This window comes from Pezoporus wallicus, unplaced genomic scaffold (genome assembly GCF_028554395.1).
Source record: "Pezoporus wallicus isolate ANWC-B61680 ecotype Strahan unplaced genomic scaffold, APGP_CSIRO_Pwel_v1 contig_593, whole genome shotgun sequence".
NCBI classification, from domain to species: domain Eukaryota; kingdom Metazoa; phylum Chordata; class Aves; order Psittaciformes; family Psittacidae; genus Pezoporus; species Pezoporus wallicus.
Genome location: NW_026642342.1, coordinates 5,389,087 through 5,416,612, shown reverse-complemented (window position 1 = coordinate 5,416,612; position 27,526 = coordinate 5,389,087). Strand labels below are relative to the sequence as shown.

Sequence of the window (27,526 nt, the reverse complement as noted above, 5' to 3'; positions counted from 1 at the left end):
CTTCACAGCTGAATAGGAGAGCTTTTTTATTATTATTCTAACATTAAAAAAGTTCAATCTCATGTTTCCAACCTGGTCTCCAAAGTCCTCCGGGAACTTCCACAGTACCACTGGATCTGTAAGTAATTGACAGACAGCATTAATCAGAGGCAAAGGAACAGAGTATTACAGTCAAAATACATTAATATTAAAAAGAGGGTCAGCTTAGCGTCAAGCTTTGAGGCAAGTGCAAAAACGTATCTAAAAACTAAGGAAGATACTGGATTATTAAAAAGACTTATCTCCTATTTATGAAACTATATGCTTATTGTTTTACATACATAGCAGGTTATCACATACTGAACTACCTTTATCATCTCTTTCTTTTCAACCTTTGAGTACTGAATTTTTTAAGCACATGTTCAATTTTTTTGTATTTTAATTTAATTAAGAAATAAAAAGATATAAAACCTCTTACCATCTAGGGAAAAAAAATATGTAAAATGATAAGGGAAATGATTATATAAAATGATAAGGGAAAATAAAGATCTCTATGAGGTATAGAAAAGAGTCATTTGCAATTTTAAGGATAGCACCAAAGTAAGCAGCACTCTCAAGGAAGTGTTTAGAAGAGCCAGCATATTTGAATATTTTCTGTTCAGAGCCATTTAAAAACCAGCATTTCAATAATATCTTAAAAGTTTCATTAACTTATTGTTAATTATCAAAATAATCAGTGTTCTTTAGGCTATGCATTAGTCTACAATTAACATTATTTAAGTCATCTAACAACAACCTGAACCATAACCTTTCAACAAAAACTGAATTATGCTCTTCATCCCCCCCCCAAAGCTTTTAATCTCCTGTGCTACAAAACCTTCTTGAGGTGCTACTGTTAAACTGTATCGCAAACACCCACGAAGCTTCACAGCACTTCTATAGAACAGATTAGCAGCAGCATTTGTCCATGTGCTAAAAGTGAAATTACCCATCTTCCTGCAAGGGAGCCCAGGTCAGTGCCAAACCCTGAACTAGACGGAGAGCTCTCCAATTCCTATTTGTGCCCCAGTCAACATCAGGCAGATCCTCCTACCGATGACTGCATGGCTGACAACAGCTGTAGGTGCCAGAGAGCAGTAAAATGAATGGTGAAACACCCTGGTAAGCACCAGAGACACTGCCTGACGAGAACTGCAAGATTTTGGCTACCACAGCAGTTGCTGGGATTCCTGTCTTCTAAGAAGCCAAGATCTGGGAAAAGTATTTGGATTTCCACTTCTTCCTCTAATGCTAGCACTGGCTGATAAATCAGCAACTTCCTTATTGCTATGTTTTACATCAGAACCAGAGGGTTCTCTACTTTTGGCGAAGTACAGAAGTTTCTATGCTTCTTCATCCTACCACATGTTTGCTGCTGCAAATGAAGCTTTAATGGAATGGAAATTAATGGTATTTTCATTCCCAGCTGCTGATTTCAAATCCTACTACTCAACACACAGCTGCTGCACCCATGTCTGCCGCTGGCCCACTCACAAGGAGCTGGAGACTGAAACCAGCATTCCTCCTTCACTTTGGGCCAGATGTTAAACCAACAGTGAAACATGCATTTCAAATGTATTGCAAAATTCAACTCTTCAATCAACTCAACCTAATTCAGGCCCAATTTTCATCTAACTCAAATCTGAGATTTCAGATATAAATGTCCCCATTTCACTCTTCTTACTGGAGAAGCACATTTTTTCCTACTAAGTCAGGGGAGGGAGTGGTGTCTGCAGCTATTATTTATTTAAATGTATCTTGTAAGTAAGATGCTCTGTTTATAAAAATATGAGTAAATAAATACAGATACTTACAACAGAGACCTTTTCCCCCATCTATTTTGTGTGCATTTAAACACATCTTTGTAATGATCAGATATAAGAGGAGTTTGAATATTTCAGTGCATATTCTGTAAGGCATCTCTTATTTTTATCCCAATCTAGTATCACAGAAAATGAAAAGAAAGTAGTTATAGATCAACAGTGATCTCAGATAAATTCACAGAGCAGCAAGCATGGTAACAGCTATCAAATACTCAATGGTAAGTATTTATCTGCTATAAACCACTGGAAACTGTGCAGAATCCAAAAAGTGCTTTAAAAGAGCTTTCAAATCTGAGGCCATATGTCTACAAATGTGTCAAGCATAAGTTTCTCTGCAAACGAGCAATCCCATTGCACTCCCACTACCAGCTGCTTGTTGGTGATCCTGTTCCATCATCTCTTTCCTGCTGGTGCAGGCTCTTCCACAGCTACACATTGAACCAGATGAGGGAACTGACCAAGATCAAACCCTCTGGAATTTTTCAGGTCAGCGCCAACGAGATCAGTTCCCCCAAAGTCATTAGTTTTGTGGCGAAAGAAAAAAAAAAGGAAGAAAAAATGGGGAATGGGGAGCTGTGGTCAGAAGGAAGCAGGACTGCTTCATCCAGCAGCAATCCAGAATTAATCACTGGCTAGACCTCATGAAATACAAGCTGGTTACTCCCTGCCTCTAGTTCCGCTTCTTATCACCTGTTTCGTGTTCAAAACTTCCCAAGTCCTGCTGTATCATTTATAGTTCTTCTACTGCAAAACTCAAGAGCTACTGCTGTGACCAGGTACGCAGGCCACTCTGCAGTGAAGCAGGCTGATGGGGCATTGCCCCGCTGCGGAGGAGCAGGCTTGGCAAACTCTCCTCTTCTGAGCAGTGAAACCAGGCAGATTGCTTTGGCAGATGTGAAGAACAGTTACATGAGAAACACTGAGTATCTGGGAATGCTTAGCAACACAGTAACAAAATCATGGGGTTTCTGATGCTTTCTAAAAAGTTCAACGTATAAACTAGAACAGAAAGAAATGAGATTTCGTTCTTTCACTGTTCTGAGTGAAAGTGCAACTGCCAGGCTTCAAAAAAGGAAGATCACAACAGCAAAGCCTCCAAGTACAATTTTAAAAGGTCACAATCAGAAGCAAAGTAAAACCTCAGAATTAAGCAAAACTTGGCCATAGGTAACCTGGGGCTTGGGGCCAAAAGAATGGGAAAAACACACACCTCAGTGAGATGTCGACAAAGCTGAATGGCATTTCACATGAGCACCCTTAACCTACTAGCAACAAGACCAACAGCTCCAACAACTTCTTTTGGTGCCCTGATATGCTGTTAGATACAAAGCCTGCAGCTTTAAGCCAGTGTCATACTCAGCTTGCTATCTTCACTTCATATTAGGACACTCTCATACTACTATGGTCTCACTTGAAATTATACAAACTCTAAAGTAAATACCAGTTCACTCAAGTATAACAATATTTAGTTTCATATCAGGATAGAATATTTGTCTCTTGAGAACATAATTAAATCAGTGTGATCTAAACAGACAGAACAATGCTCTTAATACTCCTTCATGAAACATTTTGCAAAATATACCTAATTCAAGAAAAACATTCAATGCTACATTCAGTAAAAATTACACACTTCCAACGCTGTCCAACTGCTTTGAGCTGGGTTGGCCGTTGTTATTACTGGCTTTTAACTGGTTATTTTAGGAGGTACTTGCCACACATTTATTAACTAAGAAAATCTGATGTGACTTGTGCTTCAAAAAGAAAGGTTACTGTACTGTTTTTATGCCTTCACTCTCTGAAACCAAACCCTAACACCTATAAAAAGCCTTAGGATTTTATGATAATTAACCAAGTCGGGGATTGGGCTTTTTTGTAAGATCATGTTTGTTTCTACTTTTGGAGCTAGGCTCAGGCAGCATCTGACACATCTTTGTGGCAACTCCTCACAAGTGTTACAAAGGAAGAAACAAAAGGGTACTGATTTAGAAATAAAAAGAGAAAGTATAATCCCATTCTGCAACTTTATGCACTTTATCTTCAGATTTACAAAGACTGAATTTTCTTTTCCCTGAGGATTACTTTCCAGATACCCCATTTGATCTGGCAACGTTAGGGCAATTTTATGCTGATTTTATGGGTGAGAGGATGAGAATCACTTATAAATAGCTGGTGCTATATAGCCAGCCAAGGCACTACTGAGTTCCTCCTCGGTTTTTTGGGAAAAACTCTTTGCACCAGTTCTACGTAAATGTAGTAATTAGTGGAAATTGTTAATCGCACACAAAGTCTGTGCATTACATGTGTAAATGTATATATTGCTGCATATGTAAATATACACATATGCACATACAATCATCACTTCTTCCTATGACTACTGCATCCAGGACAGACATTTCTTAGCACATGCCAGTACTGCTTGAAAAGTCCTTTGCTAAATGTCCTATAGCATTGGAAAGTATATCTCCCAGCTGTGATTTTTACACCGCTGCAAGGCTGTTGCTCATGCACATGTTGCTAGATATAACTTGTGACATTTGATTTCAGTACTTTTGCACCATTTGTGATCATCTAAGTCCGTCTATGCATATTTTAAGAGAAAGCTTTTTATAATGAGATTCAGAAAGAACAAGTTAAACCCATGAGGACCACAATTAGAATTAGATGCAACTCTTTGTGGAAGTTAGAAGAGAGACGAGCATGGACAGGTCTGTTAAGGGACCAAAACTTAAGAGTACCACGTACTTGACACAAAGAGAAAACTGAGTCATGGGCAACGCTTAAAAACAGAAGTATTCAAAATACTGCAACCTGGAACTGCTCCACAAGAAAAATGCAGGTAAGTATGAAACATGCTAATAGAAGAGAAAAATATATGCATATCCTCAAGGTAATTCCTCTCCAAAACTCTATTCCCACAGAGGTAACTTCATAAAGCACATCATCTGTATTTTTAGAAAAACATTTCTAACATATTTTAGCTTCTGTAACAAATCTATGACAATCTAAAAGTCCCGTTTCTCATGACAGAGGATAGGAGTAGTTCAATTGTAACAATGGCAAAATAAAGAGAAAGCTTTCAGGGTAGTATCTTTCCTAAAAATTCAGTAGTTAAATATGCTCCAAAAATACTCTTCACAATCATTAAGCTTGCAGATCATAAATATCACCCCAAAATATAACAAGATAATCTAACTAATACACATTCAAATTGAGAATGGAACAGAAATGATGAACACATGCTGAGAAACATCCCAGGTAATTTTCTTGATAGCTCTTGATAGAGAGTAATTTCAGACAGAAAAACCCAGCTAAGGTGAAATGAAACAGATTAATTAAGTGGTCCAATATTCTGCCTACAGAGGAGGAACCTTCTTCATTCCTATGGGTTTTACAGAGCAGGACAGACAAAAAGACTGCCAAGAGGTGTTGGTCATGTCTTGGGGCAAAGGAATGGACTAGATGACTGCTCATTATCTCTCCAGCTATATTTTGTCTGATGCTGTAAAGATATTCACTGGAAAAAAGCAGTCACTAAGGAGGGGAAAGAAGAGACTGGGGCCAGGAGTCATGGGGGTGGGGAAGAAACAGAGAGAGGAAAAAGGAAGGCAGCAAAGAAAAAACTTACTGCAGACAGCTCTTCTTTCTCGTCTGGGAAAAAAAGTTCCAGATTGGTTTTCTCACATGAACACAAGAATGTAATTAATAAAGCTGAAATGATAGATTATTACCTCAGGGAACAGCTTTAGAAGCACACGTTTACGCAATAAGCAGAATTTATTTTGTTAGAAACAGTAGTTTTCAGCAACAAAAAATAGCTCTCCAAACCAAACTTAAAATACTGCTATTGTTCAAAGGCAAAAACCTGCTACACACTTAAAATAATTTGACAGAGACCCACAATAGTAATTATTATGATTCTTTTGTATCACTATAGTATTTTATTACTACCATAGAGATTTGGAAACAAAGTAGGAGATGAACCATCATGTGCAACCCAAGAGTTTTCACAGATGAAATTATCTGATGAAAAAAAACAGCATTCAAATAAAAAGATTACTTCTTGAGCAGGGGAAAAAAAAATACTCCTGTATATCATATTAAAATCTGCTTGTTAACAGTTTCATACATGAAGTGCCAGCAGCGCAGTAGAACAGGAGGCACTGCTGTCAGGAAGATCTGAGCGTGACATTGGTCTTCAGCTCCCAGGTTTGGGGGATCAAAGTGGAGCACCCGCCGGGAGCTGGAGGAAGAGCAAGATGCTGTGGAAACTGGGTGAAGAAATTTTCCAAGCATCAGTAATCAAAAGAAAGAACAAGGAAAAAATACATTGAAGCAACTTCATAAAAAAAAGTGAAAGTAAGGAACACTCACTAACTTCTCCGGCACTAAAAACCTGTCAGATTAAAGACAACATGCAAATGAAGGTGCCACTGCAGAAAATACTTGAAAGTGCACTTCTATGCAAATCATGGTAGGCCATGTATTTTTTTGCTCATCAAAGGGATATTGAAAGAAACTTCTACAGGACCATTAGGTCTGTTCTTACTCTAACTATTCCACAGAAAGCTTATTGCAGAATGCAACCACACTCTTCATCTTCTCATTAAAGCAAAATTAAACTTATTTACAAAACTACATGTAATCTTAACAATCCAGGACCTTTGACTTCTTTACTCATACTTTACACACTAATGCACCTTCCTAAATTGCCACCACAGTTTTGAACAGTTGCTGTCAATGAACATAAGGCAAAAAAATAGCTGCACCACAACAGATGTGGTCCCCTAGAAAGTCAAAGACCAGTAATCACAGTATCACAGTATCACAGTATGCTAGAGATTGGAAGGGACCTCGAAAGATCATCTAGTCCAATCCCCCTGCCAGAGCAGGAACACCTAGATAATGTTACACAGGAATGCGTCCAGGCGGGTTTTGAATGTCTCCAGGGAAGGAGACTCCACAACCTCCCTGGGCAGCCTGTTCCAGTGTTCCGTCACCCTCACTGAGAAGAAGTTTCTTCTCAAGTTTAAGTGGAACCTCCTGTGTTCCAGTTTGTACCCATTACTCCTTGTCCTATCATTGTTTTCCACTGAGTAGAGCCTGGCTACATCCTCGTGACACTCCCCCTTTATATATTTATAGACACTTCTAAGGTCACCCCTCAGTCTCTTCTTCTCCAAACTATAGAGACCCAGCTCCCTCAGTCTTTCCTCATAAGGGAGATGCTCCACTCCCTTAATCATCTTCGTTGCCCTGCGCTGGACTCTCTCCAGCAGGTCCCTGTCCTTCTTGAACTGCGGGGCCCAGAACTGGACACAATATTCCAGATGGGGTCTCACCAGGGCAGAGTAGAGGGGAAGGAGGACCTCTCTCGACCTACTAACCACCCCCTTCTAATACACCCCAGGATGCCATTGGCCTTCTTAGCCACAAGGGCACAGGGTTGGCTCATGGTCATCCTGTCATCCACTAGGACCCCCAGGTCCCTCTCCCCTACACTGCTCTCTAACAGGTCGTTCCCCAACCTATACTGGAACCTGGGGTTGTTCCTGCCCAGATGCAGGACTCTACACTTTCCCTTGTTATATTTCATCAAGTTACTCCCTGCCCAACTCTCCAGCCTGTCCAGGTCTCGCTGGATGGCAGCACAGCCTTCTGGCGTGTCAGCCACTCCTCCCAGCTTAGTGTCATCAGCAAACTTGCTGATAGTACACTCAATTCCCTCATCTAAATCATTGATGAATATATTAAATAATACTGGTCCCAGTACTGACCCTTGAGGCACTCCACTAGTTACAGGTCTCCAACTAGACTCCGCCCCATAGACTACAACTCTCTGGCTTCTCTCCTTCAGCCAGTTCGCAGTCCACCTCACTACCTGATCATCCAGTCCACACTTCCTCAATTTAGCCATGAGGATGCTGTGGGAGACTGTGTCAAATGCTTTGCTGAAGTCAAGGTAGACCACATCCACCGCTCTGCCATCATCCATCCACCGTGTTATTTCCTCATAAAAGGCTAAGAGATTGGTCAAACATGATTTCCCCTTGGTGAAGCCATGCTGACTGTCCCTCATAACCTTCTTATCCTTGATATGCCTTAAGATGGTACCAAGGATAAGGTGTTCCATCACTTTCCCAGGGATGGAGGTGAGGCTGACCGGTCTATAGTTACCCGGGTCCTCCTTCTTGCCCTTTTTGAAGACTGGAGTGACATTTGCTTTCCTCCGGTCCTCAGGCACCTCTCCCGTCTCCCAAGACTTGGTAAAGATGATGGAGAGTGGTCTAGCAATGACTTCCGCCAGTTCCCTCAGCACCCGCGGGTGCATCCCATCTGGACCCATGGATTTATGGATGTCCAGATTGCTCAACTGGTCTCTAACCCATTCCTCATCGACTAAGGCAAACCGCTCTGTCGACCTGACTTTATCTGAGGTCGCAGGGGTACAGGGCTCTTCAGGACTGCCCGCAGCAGAGTAGACAGATACAAAGAAGGCATTCAGTAACTTGGTATTCTACTAGTCCTACCACACAAGATCCTGAACTCCACCATCTCGTGGTCGCTGCAACCAAGGCAGCCCTCAACCCTTACTGCTTCAACCAGATCCTCCTTGTTAGTGAGGATGAGATCCAGCAGCGCTCCTCTCCTGGTCGGCTCATCCACCATTTGCAGGAGGAAGTTATCATCCATACACTGGAGGAACCTCCTGGACTGCGGCTGGGTTGCTGAGTGGTCCTTCCAGCAAACATCAGGGAAGTTAAAATATTGAGTGATTGACCACTGACAGTTTTAGGATATAAATACTGACGCTTCACAACCATGGCAGTTATGGAAAAGCATTAACGAGTTTCAAGAATTGCATTTGCCAACTTTTCCTCCTGTCTATTAACAGACTGAGATCCTTCTGGGTCTCTAACTTCAGCAGCACATTTGAGCAAGGTGCTCAATCCGGACTCACCTTTCAGCATAAGCCACAATGCAGCCACACCACAGGAGCCCAGTGTCTCCTGACTGCTTCCCCTTCCCCTCATCAGTGGCCTCTGCCTTGTCTCCAACTGATGGCAAAGCTTATATCCCATTTTGAAAAATTACTTGTGCAGTGAAGGTACCTGACTCACACTGGCACTGGAGGAGATACTTGGAACATGTGACTTTCAACATTTTCCCTCGTAACTTTCCTCATACAAAGCAAAGTGCGAGCTAAATTACAACAGTGTTGACAAACACACACTAAATACTGCCCTTTAAAAGAAAGGGAAAATGGAAAATAAGATTTCAGTAGCCTGCCTCCGTTACAGTCACAGTAGCTGTTGCCTGTAAGTCTTTGTGGTTGCGCATTTGCAAATTAGAAATGTGATTTTTACATCAGTGACTTTTTGGTTGGGTTCAGAAACGTGATTACAAAGACTGAATCCTCACAGGTAAGATGAAAACATCATCCTTCCACAAGGAAGCTTTTCCTAAGGAAACTGCTTTTAACTGTAGCTGAACATACGCTGAGCATACTTTCACATAAGCTGAAAACAGTATTGTAGTTTAAAATAATTTCTGTAGGACTTATGCTTGAAAAAATGACCCAAAGTACAAGTAACCGAAATTACTCATGGCTAAGAATTTGATTACATCTTTCCACAGACATCGAAATGGTTTCAGGATACCAGTGCTCACACTATGTCTGTGCAAATTCAGGATTTTGTTTCTAATACATGGGAAAAAAAAGATACAACCCACAACTTTGTCACTTGGTGTTTAAACAAAAACCACACATACTACTTTCTTCTCAACACCACACCAACAAAACTCACATCTGAAGTCAGGAGGCCCAGCTCAGTTAGCTACTCACAGCATCACAACATCACAGCAACTGCACAGTTTTCACATGCAGGTAATTACTACGTCATCACAGCATTAACAGCTCACAATCTGTATCGAAGTATGTGAATCTGACATGTGTACATTTCATTGAAAGCCACACAATAGATTTACTGATTTTAAAGTTTACCACAGAATTATTTTTCAAGTACTTCTACTTTAATTTGTAACAGTTCCTCAAAGTACTCAGAAAATCTAGGATGTGAAAAGCACACAAATACTGAACTCCAGCTAATCACATGCAAGGTTCAGCCTGCCACACTGTAGTAATGCAGGGCTTTGCCTCTCAGCAGTACAGGTTTTGGACCCGACAGTTCCTCTGATCTTCCTGATTTCCCTTGTCTCTAATGCACTCAAACCAGGAAACAAGTGCTTCTTCCCTTTTATGAACAAATAGATGATTAAAACTAGGTACAATCTGCCACCTCCTTCAGAGCCACAGGTTAATCCCTTTTTGCTCAGGAATTTGTTACTACTGAAGGACAGAGCATCAGCTAAGTTGGGACAGAAAGGAAGGGTCCTTTTGGCTGGAATGCTATTAGCTATGCTTCAGGATAAAACCTTAATCAGGGTGAGAGTTCACTGCACAGATAGTACACAGATAAAATGAGTATGTTCAGCCTTCATCTGGTCTCTCTGCGAGATAAGCAAGAGTTTCTTTTACCTGCTAAGTCTTTAGAATGAGCTTGTGAAGTGTGGCAATAACTGTATGCTTTTTGGAGTCTCAGTGTTATTTTTAACTTTTCTATTTTTAACTTCTAACCATGAGTGAATTACAGCTCATGAAAATTAGGGTCTAAGAAGTAAGGTAGCAAAACAACAAGCAACTGAAAAACATCGAGGCCTTAAATCATTGCTGATGTTTGAGGAAGGTTTATGAAACAAAATACTTCTGCTGTCACTGGGTCTCTTACTCAAGGAAGTTTAAACCAGACAGGCTGCAAGTGATCTAATGAAATGAACAATAACTGAAAACAGTAAGACTAAGGTCATTCACCTTTGCAACCAAATACAAGTTTTACATCCTGCCCTGTAAGGATGAAAAACTAACTCACTATACTCCCTTGCAAACAAACACACTGTGCAGTCTTTTGTTTTAGATGAAGGTACAGGACTTAAAGTTCTTGAAAAGTACTGTGGGCTACATGACATTTTCCTACATTAGTGCCACAAGATTGATTTTGAGAAAGATCTAGAAAAGTTCAAGTGCATTATTACCAGGCAATACACACTAAGTAAATTAGGAAGAAGCAAACCTCCTGCACAGCCAAGCCAGTATGACAGGGCCTGTCACTTGGCTTTCCCATGTTAGTGATGTCTGACCAGAGACAAACACCTTATCTCACCAGGTAAAATATTATATTCAATTTGTGGAACTCACACAGACTGCATCTAGGAAAATGATAAGTGCTATTGGTACAGGACAGAGACTACATCTCAGTATTTTATGGATGCCCGAGTTACTGCTTCCTAATTCCCTTCAAGAAATACAAATCTGGTCATCAGCTTGGACATGAAAACAGGAATATACATGATCCTGTAAACCTGTGACCCTGGTTGCAGGAAACACATAATAATATTCAAGCCATTTTTGATGGACATTTTTCAAAATGAATGCAAAACAAAATCTCACATTGCATTTTACATGCCAAAAAAAAAGTCAAATTTAACAAAAACCTTAATGCTTCTGCAAATTCTTTTCAAAGCAGAAGTTAGTCCAGCCCTCCTGCTTCTTATAGAAAAAAAAATAAAATAAATCAATGGTGCAGGGAAACTCCCTCTTGACCAGAGACAGTGTCTGATACAATGTCTGTCTATTTACATCACTTCTTCCCTGAACAGTGCAGCAACATTTCTTCCACTTTCCGCTGGTGAGGACCACTTCCTGGTCACAGCCCAACTGTTAATATTTGAGGGCTGGCCTTCCCTGTAAATTATGCCCTTTGCCTTAAATACCAACTAGCACAAGCAGCAAGATGTGATGATTCCACAACTAACACTTTTCTTAGGCCAGAGCAATACTGGAATACATAATACAATGGAATAATGGAATATATAACATTATCATGGAATATCATTATCCAAATTACAAAGTTATTTGTGCTATATAGATAGACTAGATATAAGGAAGATATTTTTTACAATAAGGGTGGTGAAGTCCTGGAACAGGTTGCCCGGTTTGGTGGTAGATGCCCCACCCCTGGAAACATTCAAGGTCAGGTTAGACAGGGTTCTGAGCAATCTGATCTAGTTGAAGGATGACTCATTGCAAAAGGATAGACCATATGACCTTTAAAGGTTCCTTTCAACCCAAAACAATATATGATAAACATATTTGGTACATCGGTAGACAAATGCCACTTTCAAGCATCCTCCACTAACACTGTCCCTAGCCAAACACTTTAGACGAACTGCTCCCAAACAGGGAAAATATCCCCAAAACCTAAGCATATAAAATTTATCATCACAAAGGCAGAAAAATATTCTGTCGTCATCTGTGTTTCCTTCCGTCCATCCTTGCTTCCTACCCTGCTTGCTATGTAGATGTTCTTTATTTGGCAGACACAAGGAAGAGGAAAGTTCTCTTTGAACCAACTATTGTTGGGTTTGGATGCAGCACAGACAGCAGTGACCACGGTGTGAGGTGGGGCTGTCTCCCCCCCAAGCATACCTCCTCCTTTTCCACAAGACTACTGTGAGCAAAGCTGAAACTGGAGCTAGAGACATGGCAAATTGCAGGCTGGCCTGTGTTTCGTTTCCTCTTCCCAGAGGCCCTACCTTCTCCAAACACAGGGGAGAAGGAAGGTAAACTCAAACAGCAGCTCTTGGCAGGTGCAGAAACCAAGGGCATTGATAAGCTTAAAGGTATGAAAACTACTGCCTTAAATACCAACTTCATATTCAAGCACTTCTGATTTGTAGCATATTTTGATATTTAAGGAGTTTCCAGCAGCAGTGAAAGCACTATCACCTGTACTACTGAGCATCATCCAGGATCAAGTATGCATCTTGTACCATCATACAAACTCCATCCATGTCTTCTGAATGCAAAATACATATAGTAATCATGTGCTTTTCACCTGCCCAGGTGAACATTAATCTAGCATACATCTGTACTAATGCAGAAGACCTTCATGAAAGCATACACAAGAAAACCCAAACCAAGAGGACTTCTTGCCCAGTCCTCGGCCTGCATTCTCCCTTCTGTTAGCTCAGATGTACACCTCTGCGGCTTAGTGAGCTCTGCAGTGACAATCCCACTGACACTGTCACTGCAATCAAGGGCAGCTACAGGGAGAAGGATTAGAGTCTCTGTTCATTGTTTTATTTTAGACTATGACATTTAAGCTAATACAGATACTACTATATTCACCCCATTTCTATGATTACACTATGAAATTAAGCTGGGGACTGTGTAGTGATATTCAGCTTATACATGAAAGAGAATGAACATAATTATGCGTTACAAACACATAGTTTCAAATTCTCCGTCTTTATCCTGGTTTCATTCTCCCATTACAATTAATGTTGTCTGTATGAAATTCAAACATTTCGTACTTTGCTTACTAGCTGTGGTAGGAAGAAATTGAAGTAGAACAGCACAGACAAATGGGACCTGGCCTGGCTGTTTCCTACTCCTTAGAACATCTACAGCACCACAACTGAAACACACCTGACTATGAAAGCTTTAATTACAGCAGACAATATTTCATAATTTTATGTATATAATCTGCTATAAATTTAAACAATCATAAACATTCTCAGCTACACAAAGCTGTAAAACTAACAACCATGTTGATTAGCCATAGCCTACATATATAGTTTGCTATATGTGCTGAGTTCACAGGCCTAAAATAATTGAAATGTTTTTTAAAAAATATATATTTTCTAGCCTATTCTGATTCACTGACCGTTTTTATTTTCATTTTTCATGACATTTAAAACCAAACTAAAGATGAAGGAACACTGATCAATAAGCACAAATCTTTTTCTGCCTTTGCTTTCCATCTAATACCAAATCCATTTTAATAACATGTGGGGGGGGGATAAACTCATCAGTCACCTGATAGAGTAATTCGAAACTTAACCAAACAGGGCTAATGGGTGAGAATTGAATTGAAAACACCTTGACAAAGAAAGCAATTTCTTTTCTTCGCACTCCTCTGAAGCTGTGGGTGATCGCTGTAATCGAACCATCAACAGTGAGGGGCCATCTGTCCCAAGGGCCCTCCACATAAGCAAGAATCAACAAAAAAATGTTAGAGGCTGGCCCACATGCACCCAGCTCCAGTGTGTCTATGGCAGGCAGCATGCAGCTGAAAATCAGTGTTTTGACGTTTCTCACATACCAATCCTTAAAAGTCAACACTAAACTTTTGATAAGAACAAAGCACGAAAAGCAGGTTAAGAGGTTGCTTACAGAAAAATCAGTGCTACTCCAACAGCTAATAAACCTCTAATCAGCTGAGATTTTCAGTCTGTCATAAAGCACTCATGTTTTAGTATCCAATAGCCATGTTCAGGAAAAACAAAGTAAAGAAAACTACCTTTACACTAGCATTTATGGTAAAAGCCCCCTCTAGTATTACTCTGTGCAGCAAATGAAGATAATTCTAGTCATTTACCAAACCTCCTACACAGAATCCCCAAACCTTGTGGGATTTTTTCACACAAAACAAAGAAAACATTAAAAAGAAGGAAAAAAAAAAAGGGTCTCCCAGAAGTTTCCAAGCCAGTGACCATACACAATGCACACTGAGAGCCAGAGGATCAGGCTGACCCAGTAGAGGCACCATGGCCTTGGCACCTGACATCCTAGGGCAGAGACACCCCTCTGATCCCCACCAAGGCCTCCCAGGACACGAGCACAGGCTTTGCAGCACATCCCTCTCAAGGATGCTCCCAAACTGGGAACCTTTCCCTCACTAAGCCATTAAAAAGGGAACAACATGTACAGAGGAGCACTGATGCAGTTTGTTTGGCGTTTTCTTACTGAAAAATACATTGATCTTTAACTAAAACAAACTCCGGCATTGCTGCACCTCTCTGTGCCCTTCTCTCCAACTGCTTCAAAACTCTGAAGAGTCACAAACCAGTCATAGAGGGCAGCAAGAAAAAAAAAATTGATATTCTTTGTTGTGCAGCTTCATTAACAGTGTTTGTCCCTATCTGCTTCAGCAGAGCTAGAACATAGGCCCAGCCAGCAGCGTGACACGCCAGGAATTAGAAGATGCACACTCTGATTTTCAGTCCCACCAGTTAGCTGCTGCATGACCTCAAGTCAGTCATTTCAGGTTCCCAAACATCACAAGATCTTGGGAAAATGAATTCTTTTTGATTCATAAGAACATTTACAGGCATAAAAAAAAAAAAGGCACTTCCATGCTAGCCCAGGTTTAGTGATTTTAAAGAACAGGCCACACATACACGCAAGACAAGGAAAAGTGAGCCAAGGGGTTTCTCACGAGTGTTTACAGTTCGCCAGGTCAAAATTACCAACTATGTGCAGAGCAGTGTCAGCAAAACAGGGGATGTAAATGGCATCCCAACATTCATAAAGGGACTGTAACCAGAATGGTATTGTATGTTACTGTCCTGGAAGCAGGAGATCTGGGTTCCAGTATCTGTGAGTTACTAACACCAAAGCACATTCAATAACTAGGAAACTCCAAGACGTTTCTTGATGTGACGTACATCAGTGATGAAACAGGAGAGTTACATTTCTCCACTAATTTCTAAAGCAGTGTTTATTCAGAACAGCAAAGTAGGAGAGTGAGGTAAATATATGATTTCAATTTACATCCCATTACAAAGTTAAACTGTGATGTGGTTAGAATGCAAAACTACTTTTTATTTTATGAAACCTCAAGGCTCAATGCCTGCTTCATCTCAAATCTCAAATAAATTGTGCAGAAAATAGTGAAAATTAATTTAACAGTGTGATAATAGCAGAGAATATATTTTACTCTGACGGAAAGTTCAAAACAACACACTGCACTTGCATGGCCCATTGCAGGGTCAGAACTCAACACATCCTTTGTAAATTGAGCCTTTCCAGAAGGCTAAGCAGCCTTCTCCCATTTCAGCAGTCTGCATTCAAACTAGCTGTCCTAAAAGCGCAAGAACGTAAGCCAGAAGCAGCTACTTCAACAATGAAGGCACCTTGCAAGGTACACAGCTGAAATGGGAGAAGAGCATTGGGTTGTTTGGAGATGGGGAAATAAGGACTACAGGAAGGGAGTATTACAGAAAGATGGGCCATCCATATGTTTGAACTGAGTATTTCTGCCTCTTAAGTAACGAAGGTCATAATTTTACTTTCTCAAGAGCATTAGAGCAAAATGAAGTGAGCTGGGGACAGGGAAACCATGAGTAACACATTTGTATGCATTAGATATACAGCAATCAAAAATATTAGCAAGGGAAAAAAATCACAGTATTGTTATTGATGTGAAAGAACATGGAATGACTTATTAATAAATCAGCATAACTTAAGATTGTGTCTCATCTAAAAACCTTGATTTACCAAATAAATCTGATGTTAATACTTCAGAATGCACCTATAAACCTGCACAACAGCTGTCAACATAGAGAATGCACAAGAAACTGAAATATCCGACATGTCATGCAATATTATTTATTATATTACATTAATCTGTAAGAAATAAAAAAAGGCCTTCTCCCAACCACTGCCCTTCTCTAATTGTACATTTCTCTGTGTTCAGTGTTTGCATGAAATGATTAGATGCTATTGTGTCTTTCACATGTTGGAAAGGTTGTATGATTCTAGCATCCATTTTGTACCTATTTTTTACTTCTTCCTTGATGCAGATCATGACACAAATCTCAGGTTACCTACAACCTCACATCCCACATCACTTCTAGTCATTTCACACCCATACTCTGTCCTCCCACACATTCTCTGCCTTCACCAGTAAGAGTACTGCTGCCATAGCTGCATGTTCACCACAAGAAGGCTTAAAATGATGATCTGAATTATCAGGTTGGTCTGATGACAATTTGGTAATTACCTGGAGCTTTCCTCTTTATTATTCCTCTTCTTTCCGAAAACAAAAGAAAACTCACCTCTAGGAGAAACAGCTGAGCTCTATGAATGGTCGTGAAACCCTGACCAGCAACAGTGAACTATCGAAATCAATGCTAAAGGCTATTAATTTCTGATTTAAACACAGATTAAAGTCATGACCAGATGTGCCCCAAGCATATGGTACCATTGTCCTGTTGGTCATTTACCTTATCAGAAAAATGAAAAAGCCAGGAATACTAAGAATTAATCACAAGTGACTATCAATTTCCATGAAGCATAAAAAAAAAATTCAGGGGACACATTAAAATGTTTTCATACAAGCAAATTCTTGTGATAAAATACACTATGCTGCAGCAGAAACCAATCATTAACCATCCATATGCACTTCTCATCAAGAACAGTTCAATACGCAGCTAAAGAGAAGTTGCTTTGCTTTAAGATAACCAATTCCATTTTTTAATTCATGAAGTCTAATGATAATCACCCACACTGCCAATTTCATCATCAATGGGACATGATGTATTTGTAAGTTATGCCTATATATTTTCCTATACAACCTTTTTACTTATTTATTTTGATAATTAGCAAAAAAAAAAAAAACATAAACACTGCTACACCTTTCAAGCAGAAAGAAACTCTCTCTTGAGCAAGCTCCAGGTAACTCCTAGGGTCTGGAGCACAAATCTTATGAGGACTGCCTGAGGGAACTGGGGTTGGAAGGAGGGTTCAGGTGAGGGAACTGGAACTCAGGGAACTGAAAAGAAGGAGGTTGAGGTGAGACCTTATAACAATCTACAACTACTTTAAAGGAAGCTGTAGCGAGGTGGGGGTCTTATCTTCTCCCAAATAAAAAGCAATAGGACGAGAGGAAAGACCCTCAAGTTGTGCCTCAGGGAATTTAAATTTGATATTAGGAAAAATTCTTCACCAAAAGGGCTGTCAAGCATTGGGACAGGTTGCCCAGGGAAGTGGTGGAGTCACCATCCACGGAGGCATTTAGGAAGACTGGTAGATGCAGCACTTGGGGACATGGTTTACTGGCAGACTTGGCAGTGTTAGGTTAACATTTGGACTCAATGATATTAAAGGTCATTTCCAAACTAAATGATTCTATCAAAAGGGACAGTTAGGATTCGAGAAATAAAATCCTGTTCTAGCTCAACTCCACACTCGCTATTTGCCTTCCCAGGGCCAATATACCACCTTAAGATACACATGACTTAAAACCTTATTTCAGACACACAGAGTCATTTTTAATCACAAAGTTTCGTGCCATTATAGAAATTGAGGGAGGTGAAATATATATATATATATATATACATATAAAACTTAGAAATGAGTTACAAACTACATCCTATCATACAGCAGCAAGGTTAACCCATGTTTTTTCCTGAAATATGGACATATTATTGCATCAGATGCTATTCCAGAAAACAGTGGTATCATCAGTCATTTTTCATAAGGTATGGAAGAGGCTCAGATTGCTTTTAAAGATTCCAGAAGAAATAACGGGGGGGGGGGGGGGAATAGTCTCTTATTTTCCAAATTCAAATGCAAGACATTGGAAGGTCATCTGCTCTAAATGCATGAACATTCTAATTTCTGGTGCTTCCCCAAGGGCAAAACTGTCAATCATTTTGCTTGAGAACACCATTTTATCCCATTAAATTTGAAAATATCACAATTCCCATTGTAACCTGCCCACTAAAAAAGTTACAAAACTAAGCTATAACAGCAAGACAAATACAGTAAAATGGGTTATGAATTTTACTTTCACTTAATAGCTATAGAAATCACCTGCACAGGTACGATCAGCATTAGCCACAATCCTAAGTCTTTAATTTAGAATTCATTTATTAAACAACTCTGGTTTTGACAAGCTTTCCACTAAACCTGTTCACTGTGTTTTGAAATCAATGAATCCCAAAATAACTTCTAAGGAACATAAACAGAATAAAGAATCTCTTCTCTCATTTGAAGGTTGCCAGATCATGTAAGTACACTTAGTCCTACCTTCCTGATGAATTTACATCTAATATACTTCAAAAGAAGAATGGATGTCCATGAAATTGAGAAACGGAGGATTAAGCTCAGCCAAGGGTCAGCAGAAGCATGAAGACTGAGACTGTGCTACCTCTACACACACATAAAATTAAGCATGTACCAAAACACATTTCCCCAGGTGCCAAGAAGCTCTAAGCCCTGTTACTGAATGCTGGTGGTTACTGATCACTTCTCTTAATGCCAGAGGCCTAAAGCTGTCCAAGTCATAAGCAAATGTTTGAAGACGTGACATGTGAAGAGGGTCAACAACAAAGCTTAGCTTTAATCCCTTTGTGTGAAGCAGGAAGAGGAATTTACCTCATATATAAAACACATCTATGTCCAGTGAAGTGCAAAACTTCCAGAGGTGCATAAGCAAGGCATTGTGTCATCTTTGCTTTTTCGCATGCTGGGAGAGACCAGGGGGAAGGAGAGTAGTGCTTCTCATGAGCTGGATGTAGTAAAGCACAAGGAATGGATGTATGCCAGGCAGGGAGCTGAGCTTTAATGCACCAAGTATACTAATCACAGTTGGTATCTTCTGCCAGTCTGAGTCAAGAGTAGCACAACCAATTACCCTGAATGGGTGGACCTGAGAATATGGAAGTCTTATCTATTAGATAACTCATCTTCTATCATTACTAACTGGATTGCAACTAAATTCTCAGCACTGAAAATAGCAAAATGAGATCAGACAGAAAAGCCTCCATATTCCCTTCGCACAAAGACTGGAAACAGCTCTCCCCTGCTGCTGTACAATAGCACTGACCACCCAAAGATCTGCGCTTTAACTAAGACTGACCCATCTCACATGCTTTCAGGCATTTATTACTGTGACGCTTCTTTATGAACTTCAAAAACCAACCCAGAAACAGTGGAAACAGTTACAAGGCCAAGTGTCAAATTATGTTAATCTGTGCAAAGGAAGATTAGAATTAAAAAATAAAAAACTGGCCTGATGTGGGGAAAAGGAGTGCACAGTAACTGTGTGTTTAAGGGTTGCTGAAAGATTAGGTTTTCATCTGGGGATCTCTTTATCACGCATTTGAGAGGAGAGAGCTATGCAAGCTCTAAACTCTAGTAATGCACAGCTAAGCCAGAGCATATCTTCAGACTCCCTTGTGTCCCATCAGAACTCCTGTAACCATTCCTGACACTCATTTGCTTGACCCATTTTTGATAAACAAAGAATGGAGTACTTGAAGTATTTTTCCCCCTTGTTCATCCCATTCTTCTCTAGTCTCTTGTTTTATGGTCAGAGGTTAAACTGCTGACCTCTCACCTTCAAGACAAGTTTTTCCCCCCTTCTATAAAAGGTTTTTCACAGTGTGCAGCATTCGGATTAGCCCCTATCCCCGTGAACAAAAGCAATGCCTTTGTACTACTGGTTTGGGCATGGAGTCCGTACATCAGAGGAAGCTGCTCCTACTTACCATTCACAATAACGATATTGTGAGGCCCCTCTAACGCCTCGTCTATCAGTGTCTAGACTTTCACCCAACCAGCCAGCAAAAAGAAAATCCTGTAAAGCACTCAACTGAAAATTAACTATGGTATCCTGTTGTGAACCTGATGAAGACGTTATTTGAACATACGGTAAAACTTTCCATTGTTTAACATAAAGATAAGAGAAAAACTTTTAGAGCCCTAAGCTTTAAATAGTCATAGGGATCGATTCACTCATGGGTCAGTAAATGCATTTTATTAGCAAGCAGCTATTGCTTTTGTGCATCTTTAAAATAATACACAGATTATTAAATTATACTCAAGTGCCTAGCACTCTGGATATCTACAGAGCCTAACTTTATATTCACTAAGGACACACTAAGGCAAAAGCTCAAGATATAGGAAGTGTATCTCCCAGAATTAATTGAAAGCATAGCATCAGTACTGCCCACTGTGCCAGATATCTACAGCAATTAAGAGAAGTATGGTAACAAATCTTTTATGTTTCACTGTATGGAACAAGATGCACAAGTGCTCAGCATCACTTATCAAAAAAGGAGAACTCTGGGCAAGAAAGGATCTTTATGAACTTAGAATGCAAATATACCATGGGATTTAAAAATACTCTATTTTCTCAAGATAAAAAAATCCACAGGCAGGCCAGAGAAACAAACAAAAAAAGGCACAACTAGATCTGAGCAATACTTTAATGTTTGAATAAGCATATGATATACTGTGAATTACTGAAGCAAATTTATTATTGCAGACAAATAGACATTTGCATCTTTGTGGAATTCTTATTGTCTCTCTTGAGTGGGTATTTCTGAGAGTATTCCCAGGGTTTTGCTAGGAGAATAAGCTGCAGCTCAGGAAATGCATCTCTCACCAATTTCTCCAATGTGTTTCAAAAAGTGAGCCAGAGTGTCTTAAAGTAAAAGGCAAACAAATTGTTGTTTGGCGCAGGTTGACTGACTGGGGGAACATGAAGTGTTTGCTTGTTTGGGGGAGTTTTGTTTGTTTTTTTCAAACCTGTTTTGTGCTGAAACAAGAATGTGTGAAATCATCCTTGTCATAACAAAAACAACAAAACCCCACATTAATCCCTTACCAGCTACCCTACAAGGCCTGGTCATGGCAGCAGTATGACAAAAGCAACAGGACTCAAGAGCCTGGAAACAAACACAACTGCAATGCCCCAGGATGGCAGTAACAGCAACCTCAGTTCTCTCAACAGGTATCTCTGCCTTCATGGAATATCAGACATCAAGCACATTCCACATACCACAAAGGGCAAGTAGAAGCTACTTCGGCAGACCAAGTATTTTAGTGTTCCCTGTAATGCCCTATAATAAATAAACAAACAAACAAATAAATAAAAATCCCACACAAGATAGCTGCTTCTATACCCACAGACTGCTGGGTATTAATATCTTCAGCTAAAAAATATACTTAAGTCAACCTCTGATTGTGTTTTTGGCTCTGTGACCTTTTCCAAGACCACTAGACTGCATACCAAGGAGACATATATTGCACGGTACAGTCACCCGCAGACACACCTGCTGCACTGCAACAGGAGAACACCCTTGGGCTTGTACTGAGCTGCTTTTACTCAGTTATCATACATAAACCCCACCATACGACCACTAATCTCCAGAACTGATACAAAGAAATAGTAATAAAGAAGCATCCACCAGAATTAAATTGGACAGGAAAATGGTTGATTTTTACACCACCAATCAGACAAGCCTTATTTTTTGTGTCCACTGCACTCTGCTTTCTCTGCAAACAAGGTATCCTCAGTGCAAGACAGCCATTGATGCTCAACTCGATACATCAGCATTCAATTTACTCTTAAATAGGCTGGCCAAATAGGTAACTACAAGACAGATTTCTCACGTGAGAACTCAAGGGCACTGAATTCAAAACTATAAAATAACCATTTTTCTCTGAAGCTGAGTAGTGCCACACAGGAACCTAAATCAGCTCCCCAAAACAGCGTGGCCACCACAAAAGAAAACATCTGAGGATCTAATACTATAACCCTGCTCATTTGCTCATTTATAAATATTCACAGTGAGTGTGATTCAACAAGATGCCCATTTTCACACATACGTAGGCCTGTCTGAGAGGATGTGTGTAAACTGATTTCAGATAGGCAAAACATCTGAGAAGTGTAGTCTGAGAAGGAACAAGTCCAGAGCCTTAACTCAAGAGTATGGTAACAGAAATTAATTTCTTCTCTTATGATTCACTATTATTTTTTAGCTCTCAACAAGGTTACTGACAGAAAAAAACATTAACATGGGAGACATTAAAATCAGTACACTTTGAAATTCTCCCTGTGGCTAGAAGTAAATATCCAAAATTATTCTTCCAATACTGAAAACACATTTTGAGCCAGTTTTTATACTCTTGGACTCCACTTTAGCATCATAGCATCAGGAAAAAAATGCACTGACAAACTGCATTACGTGAGAACAGATGACCTACTGATTTGAAGCTTTAGAAACAGACAAAGAGCTCACAAAAGTTTTGTTTTGCGGATGGTGATGTTTGTTTTTACAACTTTGTATTCATACTCTGTTAGCAGTAACAATAAACAGCAAACTCTCCACCATGGGTAAAAGTGGCAAACACTTGCTTCCAAGCACAGGGAAAAAACCTGAGAACCAAAAATACCCCATGAATCATCACCCTGCTGCTGTAGAAATCCGACAAAAAAAAAGACTGAGTAAAGAATATAAAAGGATACAACATAGCTATGGAAAAGCACCTACACAGGGTGAGGTTCAACAAATTATACTTCCAGATTAGAAAGGCAGCTTTGGCGGGGATAAAAGATGCAACTGAAGGTGAAAAGGAAATAAACACTCCCCATTTCTTCTAATACAAAACCTATATACCCAAATTATGAACAGTAGTATGTTTAAACAATCAGAAGGAAACTGCTTGCAAACTCTGTACCGCAGACCGGACTGTCCCCGGGGAGCTGCAGATGCCAAGGGTACAAAGGAGGCCCAAATAAAAGTGTGCCTGCACAAGACAGGCCCACATTTGGGCATGAGAGAAAACATCAGCGCTGTCCCAGGTTTAGCAGTAAAACTGCTGTGCTTTAAACCCTAGCTGTCTGGGTTTACAACCAACTTGCAAACCTAAGCAGCTGACCATGGGTATGCATGGTGGAGGAAGGATGCTGGCATCCACCAAGGCACTTTTTTGGCAGTGACAGACAGAACACTGTGCCTACCACCACCCATAGCCACACACAGGTGGAATGAACTGCAAAACCTGCTCCTAGTTCTTCTGTTTGGAAGGCTAGAATTTGTGTTTTAACACATCTTCCATTTTTCTTTGGGTTAGACACAAGAAAGGAGTCGCACCAGGTACACAATCACAAGGAGTCGTCTCAGGGGGGCAGCCCTCCAAACACTCCTCCAGTCAGGCCATCCCCTTTCATCTGTGACAAGGGAAGACAGCATTTTTCACACAGTCAAGGGAGGCCTGATGCTTTGGGAATCCATTAGAAATGGGTAATGTTTTAGTTTTGGATCCACACAGGAAAGAAGGTGCATCCAGGGCAGGAAAGGATTTGTACTTCAGGCTGAGGGTTCAGGTGTTCTGTTCCAAGCAGGTAGCCTTGTTTTCAAAGACTGCGCACTGAGCTCCTTGCAGAAACGTCAGACCCATTTTAAGCTGCCAGATATGGAAAGCAGAGTTTAGCACATGTTGGAAGGAGTCTTCTGGATAATTCAGCCAGACTCAGGTCATGCCGGCCAGTATCACCAAAGCACCGAGCAACAACCCCTGCTGTGGCTAACTTCAGTTTTATTAACCGGTGTCTTAACAGTTATGTGAAGGGGAGCACATGCCTTCATATAGATTACACATGCATTAAAGCAAGGAATACGCAGATAACTCATCTGCAGTGAAAAAAAACAGAATCTTTACTTGTCCTGATGATGAGAAGCAACTTCTTTCTTTTGCACAGAACTGCTGAAAGATAAATTTCCAAACACAGAAGTTTGTTGTTCTTTAAATTACAGAGCATGGCCTTAACAAAAAGCCTCAGTCACAACTTCCTCCCACATACACTTACACGCAAAATTAAAACCAAAAAGAAGATGACAGCGAAATGAGGAACTAACTGCACTATGAAAGGGGATACTTCATTAAGCTACTGAGCAAAATACTGAAATCTCCTCTCAAGTGCTAGAAATAATTTATTTTATAGACAGTTATGTGCCAACCACACAAAACAATTATTTAAGAATCACCCTGCACTGATTACGTGGTTGACCTACTTTGCCCTGCTCTTCATCTATATGCTATTGTTTACCATCTTGTTCTTTCTTATATTTGAGACATTACTTATTTTGTTCTTCATTCCTGATCTACAAACATATAATTAGATTAGCATCTAAACAATTATACAATATGCACCATCCCAGAAGCACCAAATGCAAGAAAGTAAACTACACACAAACGTACATCTAAAACACTTAGAACACTCACAGATACACAAAGAATTACTAATCTACCACTGCTTTTGGGCTCTAAAATCAGTCACTTTAATCCTAGTTAGTCAGTTACTAAAACTGCTTCAAAAGTGTGGGTTACAGTTCTACACATAGAAAGGGATACATTTTTAAACCATGGTACAACGTATGAGTCATTTCAAGTACCACAAAACCCTGCAGCTAAATTTAAAAAGAAAAAGGTTAGTGCATATAATCCTCCAGTAATATTTGAAAGCTACTTAAGGAAATTCTGACGACAAAGTGTTCACTTTTTTTCCCCAAAAAAAATGTTCTAATAAAGGGTAAGAAAATACATCACTTATTTGTTGCTCTTTTGGAATTAAACTCTACACCAGATTTACGAAAACCTTCTCTTCAGTGGCTGTGATTTCTTCGCTAAGTAAACAGGAGGGTTTTGATAACAAGAAGAATGCATAGTAGATTCATCCATTTGTGAAGTTCTTTAACAGAATTATCTATTTTTAAACCCTGTGCTTTACATAGAAAGCAGTAATGACCTGTTATTAACAGAAGCCATCCTCAGATACTCCAAAATGCTAAAAACACATGACCAATATGGCAAGTTTCAGCCTTAACTAACAAAATGTCAGTCTAATTCACTAGTCTCTGCACATTAACCTAGCTTTAACTCAAATAAACTGTTATCTTAAATGTAACACTTCTGTGTAGTACCTTGAACTCTGAGAGCAAGAGTTCAGCAATATTCTCCCCTCTAAAAAGAAAGGCATGAAGAATGATGCTAAACACCAGCACAATCCTAATCTGTTCCCTCTGAAATCTGTTGTTGCTCATTGAATTTTCTTTCCATGTTTTCTAGCTGCTCTCCATATGCCATCGGAAGCCATTCACCCATTAACAGTCACAGAAACCCACCCACTTTGCTCAGCCAGCTTTCTTAAGCGGGACAAATTCAGAGAAGCAAAGCAACACTGGGACTATAGTATGAGGTGCCACAAGTCCTTTCAGTTCCCTCTGCCACAAAGGGGACCAAAAGAAATAGGTGGCAAATCACACCTCTCTCAGCAAGGCATCCAAGCCCCCAGCAGTAAAAACAGCAAGCAAAGTGGGTACCATTCTCGCAACTGCTATTCCTTGAAGAGTGAGAAGGCAGTAAGTAACCGGGGATATGTTTCATTAGCTATGGGTAAAATGTTGTGTAGTTTTTAAGCTATTAATTTACTGATTTCCCTGGATTATAAGTATCTTGAAAAAACATCTTGGAAATATATTGTTGCATCAGCAACATTAACAATATTTTAATGAAGCTTCCAGAAAATTTCCTACTTGGGTAAGGCCTAGAACAACCTTCTTTTTGAAGTCACAGGTTAGTAGGAAGTTATAACTTTCACACAGACCTGCAGCTGAAGGGCTGTTGCGGTGCAAAGGTAATAACCATGTATTGTCTTGTTTAATATTTTCAATAGTATATACTACAGCACTTCAAGGAGGTCACAGTCACAGTCCCTTCATCTTTCATGACACACAATAGCCTATAAAGAGGCTTTAAGAGGAAGAGAAATTTAAAAAAAAGGTTTTTTTAGTAGTTAAATATGTTAAAAGATTATATGCTGTCGTACCCACCAAACTCAGATTATTTGAGATGAAAGCACTGCTTAACTATACACTTCACCCCCACTGCTCCTGCTTGAAGGGGAGCTCATAAAAGGTATTTTAGCTACAGCCAATATATTTCTAATTAAGGTTTAGTCACCAATGAACAAAACCAAAAAAAAAGTAGGCAATATCCTGATACTCTAAAAATTACATTTAGAAAACACACGCGCACACACACACCCCTTACTTCAGGGACAGGAAAAGCTAACACTCAGGAAAGTCATGCAATTTCTCTGTAACACACTTATATCTTGACTTCCAGCACAGAGAACCAGTGTATATATGCCATTTTCTTTGTGACAGTTTCAGGACCGCTCTTCCCCTTACTACTACAGTTACACCAACACAATTTCTGTGCAGACACACAGGAACTAACACAGCTTTTGCTTTCTCCAAGCTGCCCATGGAAAGATAACTATTACTGTCTTCTGTTCTACAACCTATCACTAGTGCCAGAAAACTACTACCAAGAAATGCACTGTGCTCAGTATTACTCATTCATTTCAAATTTGAACTGTCTATTTCCTGGAAAATGCTATTCAAAGACGTGGCTTTTTTTGCAGAACTTCACTAATGGATGCTTATTAGCAGTAAAGTTCACTGAGGTGGCCCACAGTAACACATCACTCGGGCTTTCAGCAACATGATCCTGGCTTTCTTCACTCCCCTTCAGGGTGACTGCTGCTTGCACTTCCTACTAGACTACGTGTTTTACCTTTGTGGAACAATTCCCCCCCCCCCCAAGCCCAAAGTCCAACAGGGATCTAGGATTATGTCTGGCCCTTACCATGTAGGGTTTTTTTTTAATCCTTCTCCATTATTGCTGCTAAGTCAGATGAAAATGTAAACCTCACACATGCAAAGGAGGAAGCACAGACAATACCAGGACACTCAAAAGAAATAAAGAAAAAACTCAGAGCTAGCTCTGTAAACATATTCCAGCACTGAACGATTTTGTAACCTATTAATAACTACAGAGCCATCGAGTCACAAATTAGGAAGATATTCCATCAATAGTTTACAAAATGCTTTTCTTTGTTGACTTGCTACTATTCAAAACCAGACCTGGTTGATACTTTGTATGATACTGGGGTTTGTACCACCTTATCTTTGGTGTATGCGAC

At 39.9% G+C, this 27,526-nt stretch overlaps 1 protein-coding gene across 2 annotated transcripts in view; it reads right to left on the bottom strand.

Annotated features, from left to right (window-relative positions):
* DENND1B (DENN domain containing 1B) overlaps positions 1-27,526 on the bottom strand; it is a 155,338-nt gene that overhangs the window by 111,546 nt on the left and 16,266 nt on the right. For both annotated transcript variants that reach the window (XM_057428951.1, XM_057428952.1), the window contains exon 3: positions 73-116. In XM_057428951.1, coding sequence (XP_057284934.1) covers positions 73-116 — 44 coding nt within the window. The remainder of the gene's footprint in view (positions 1-72; positions 117-27,526) is intronic.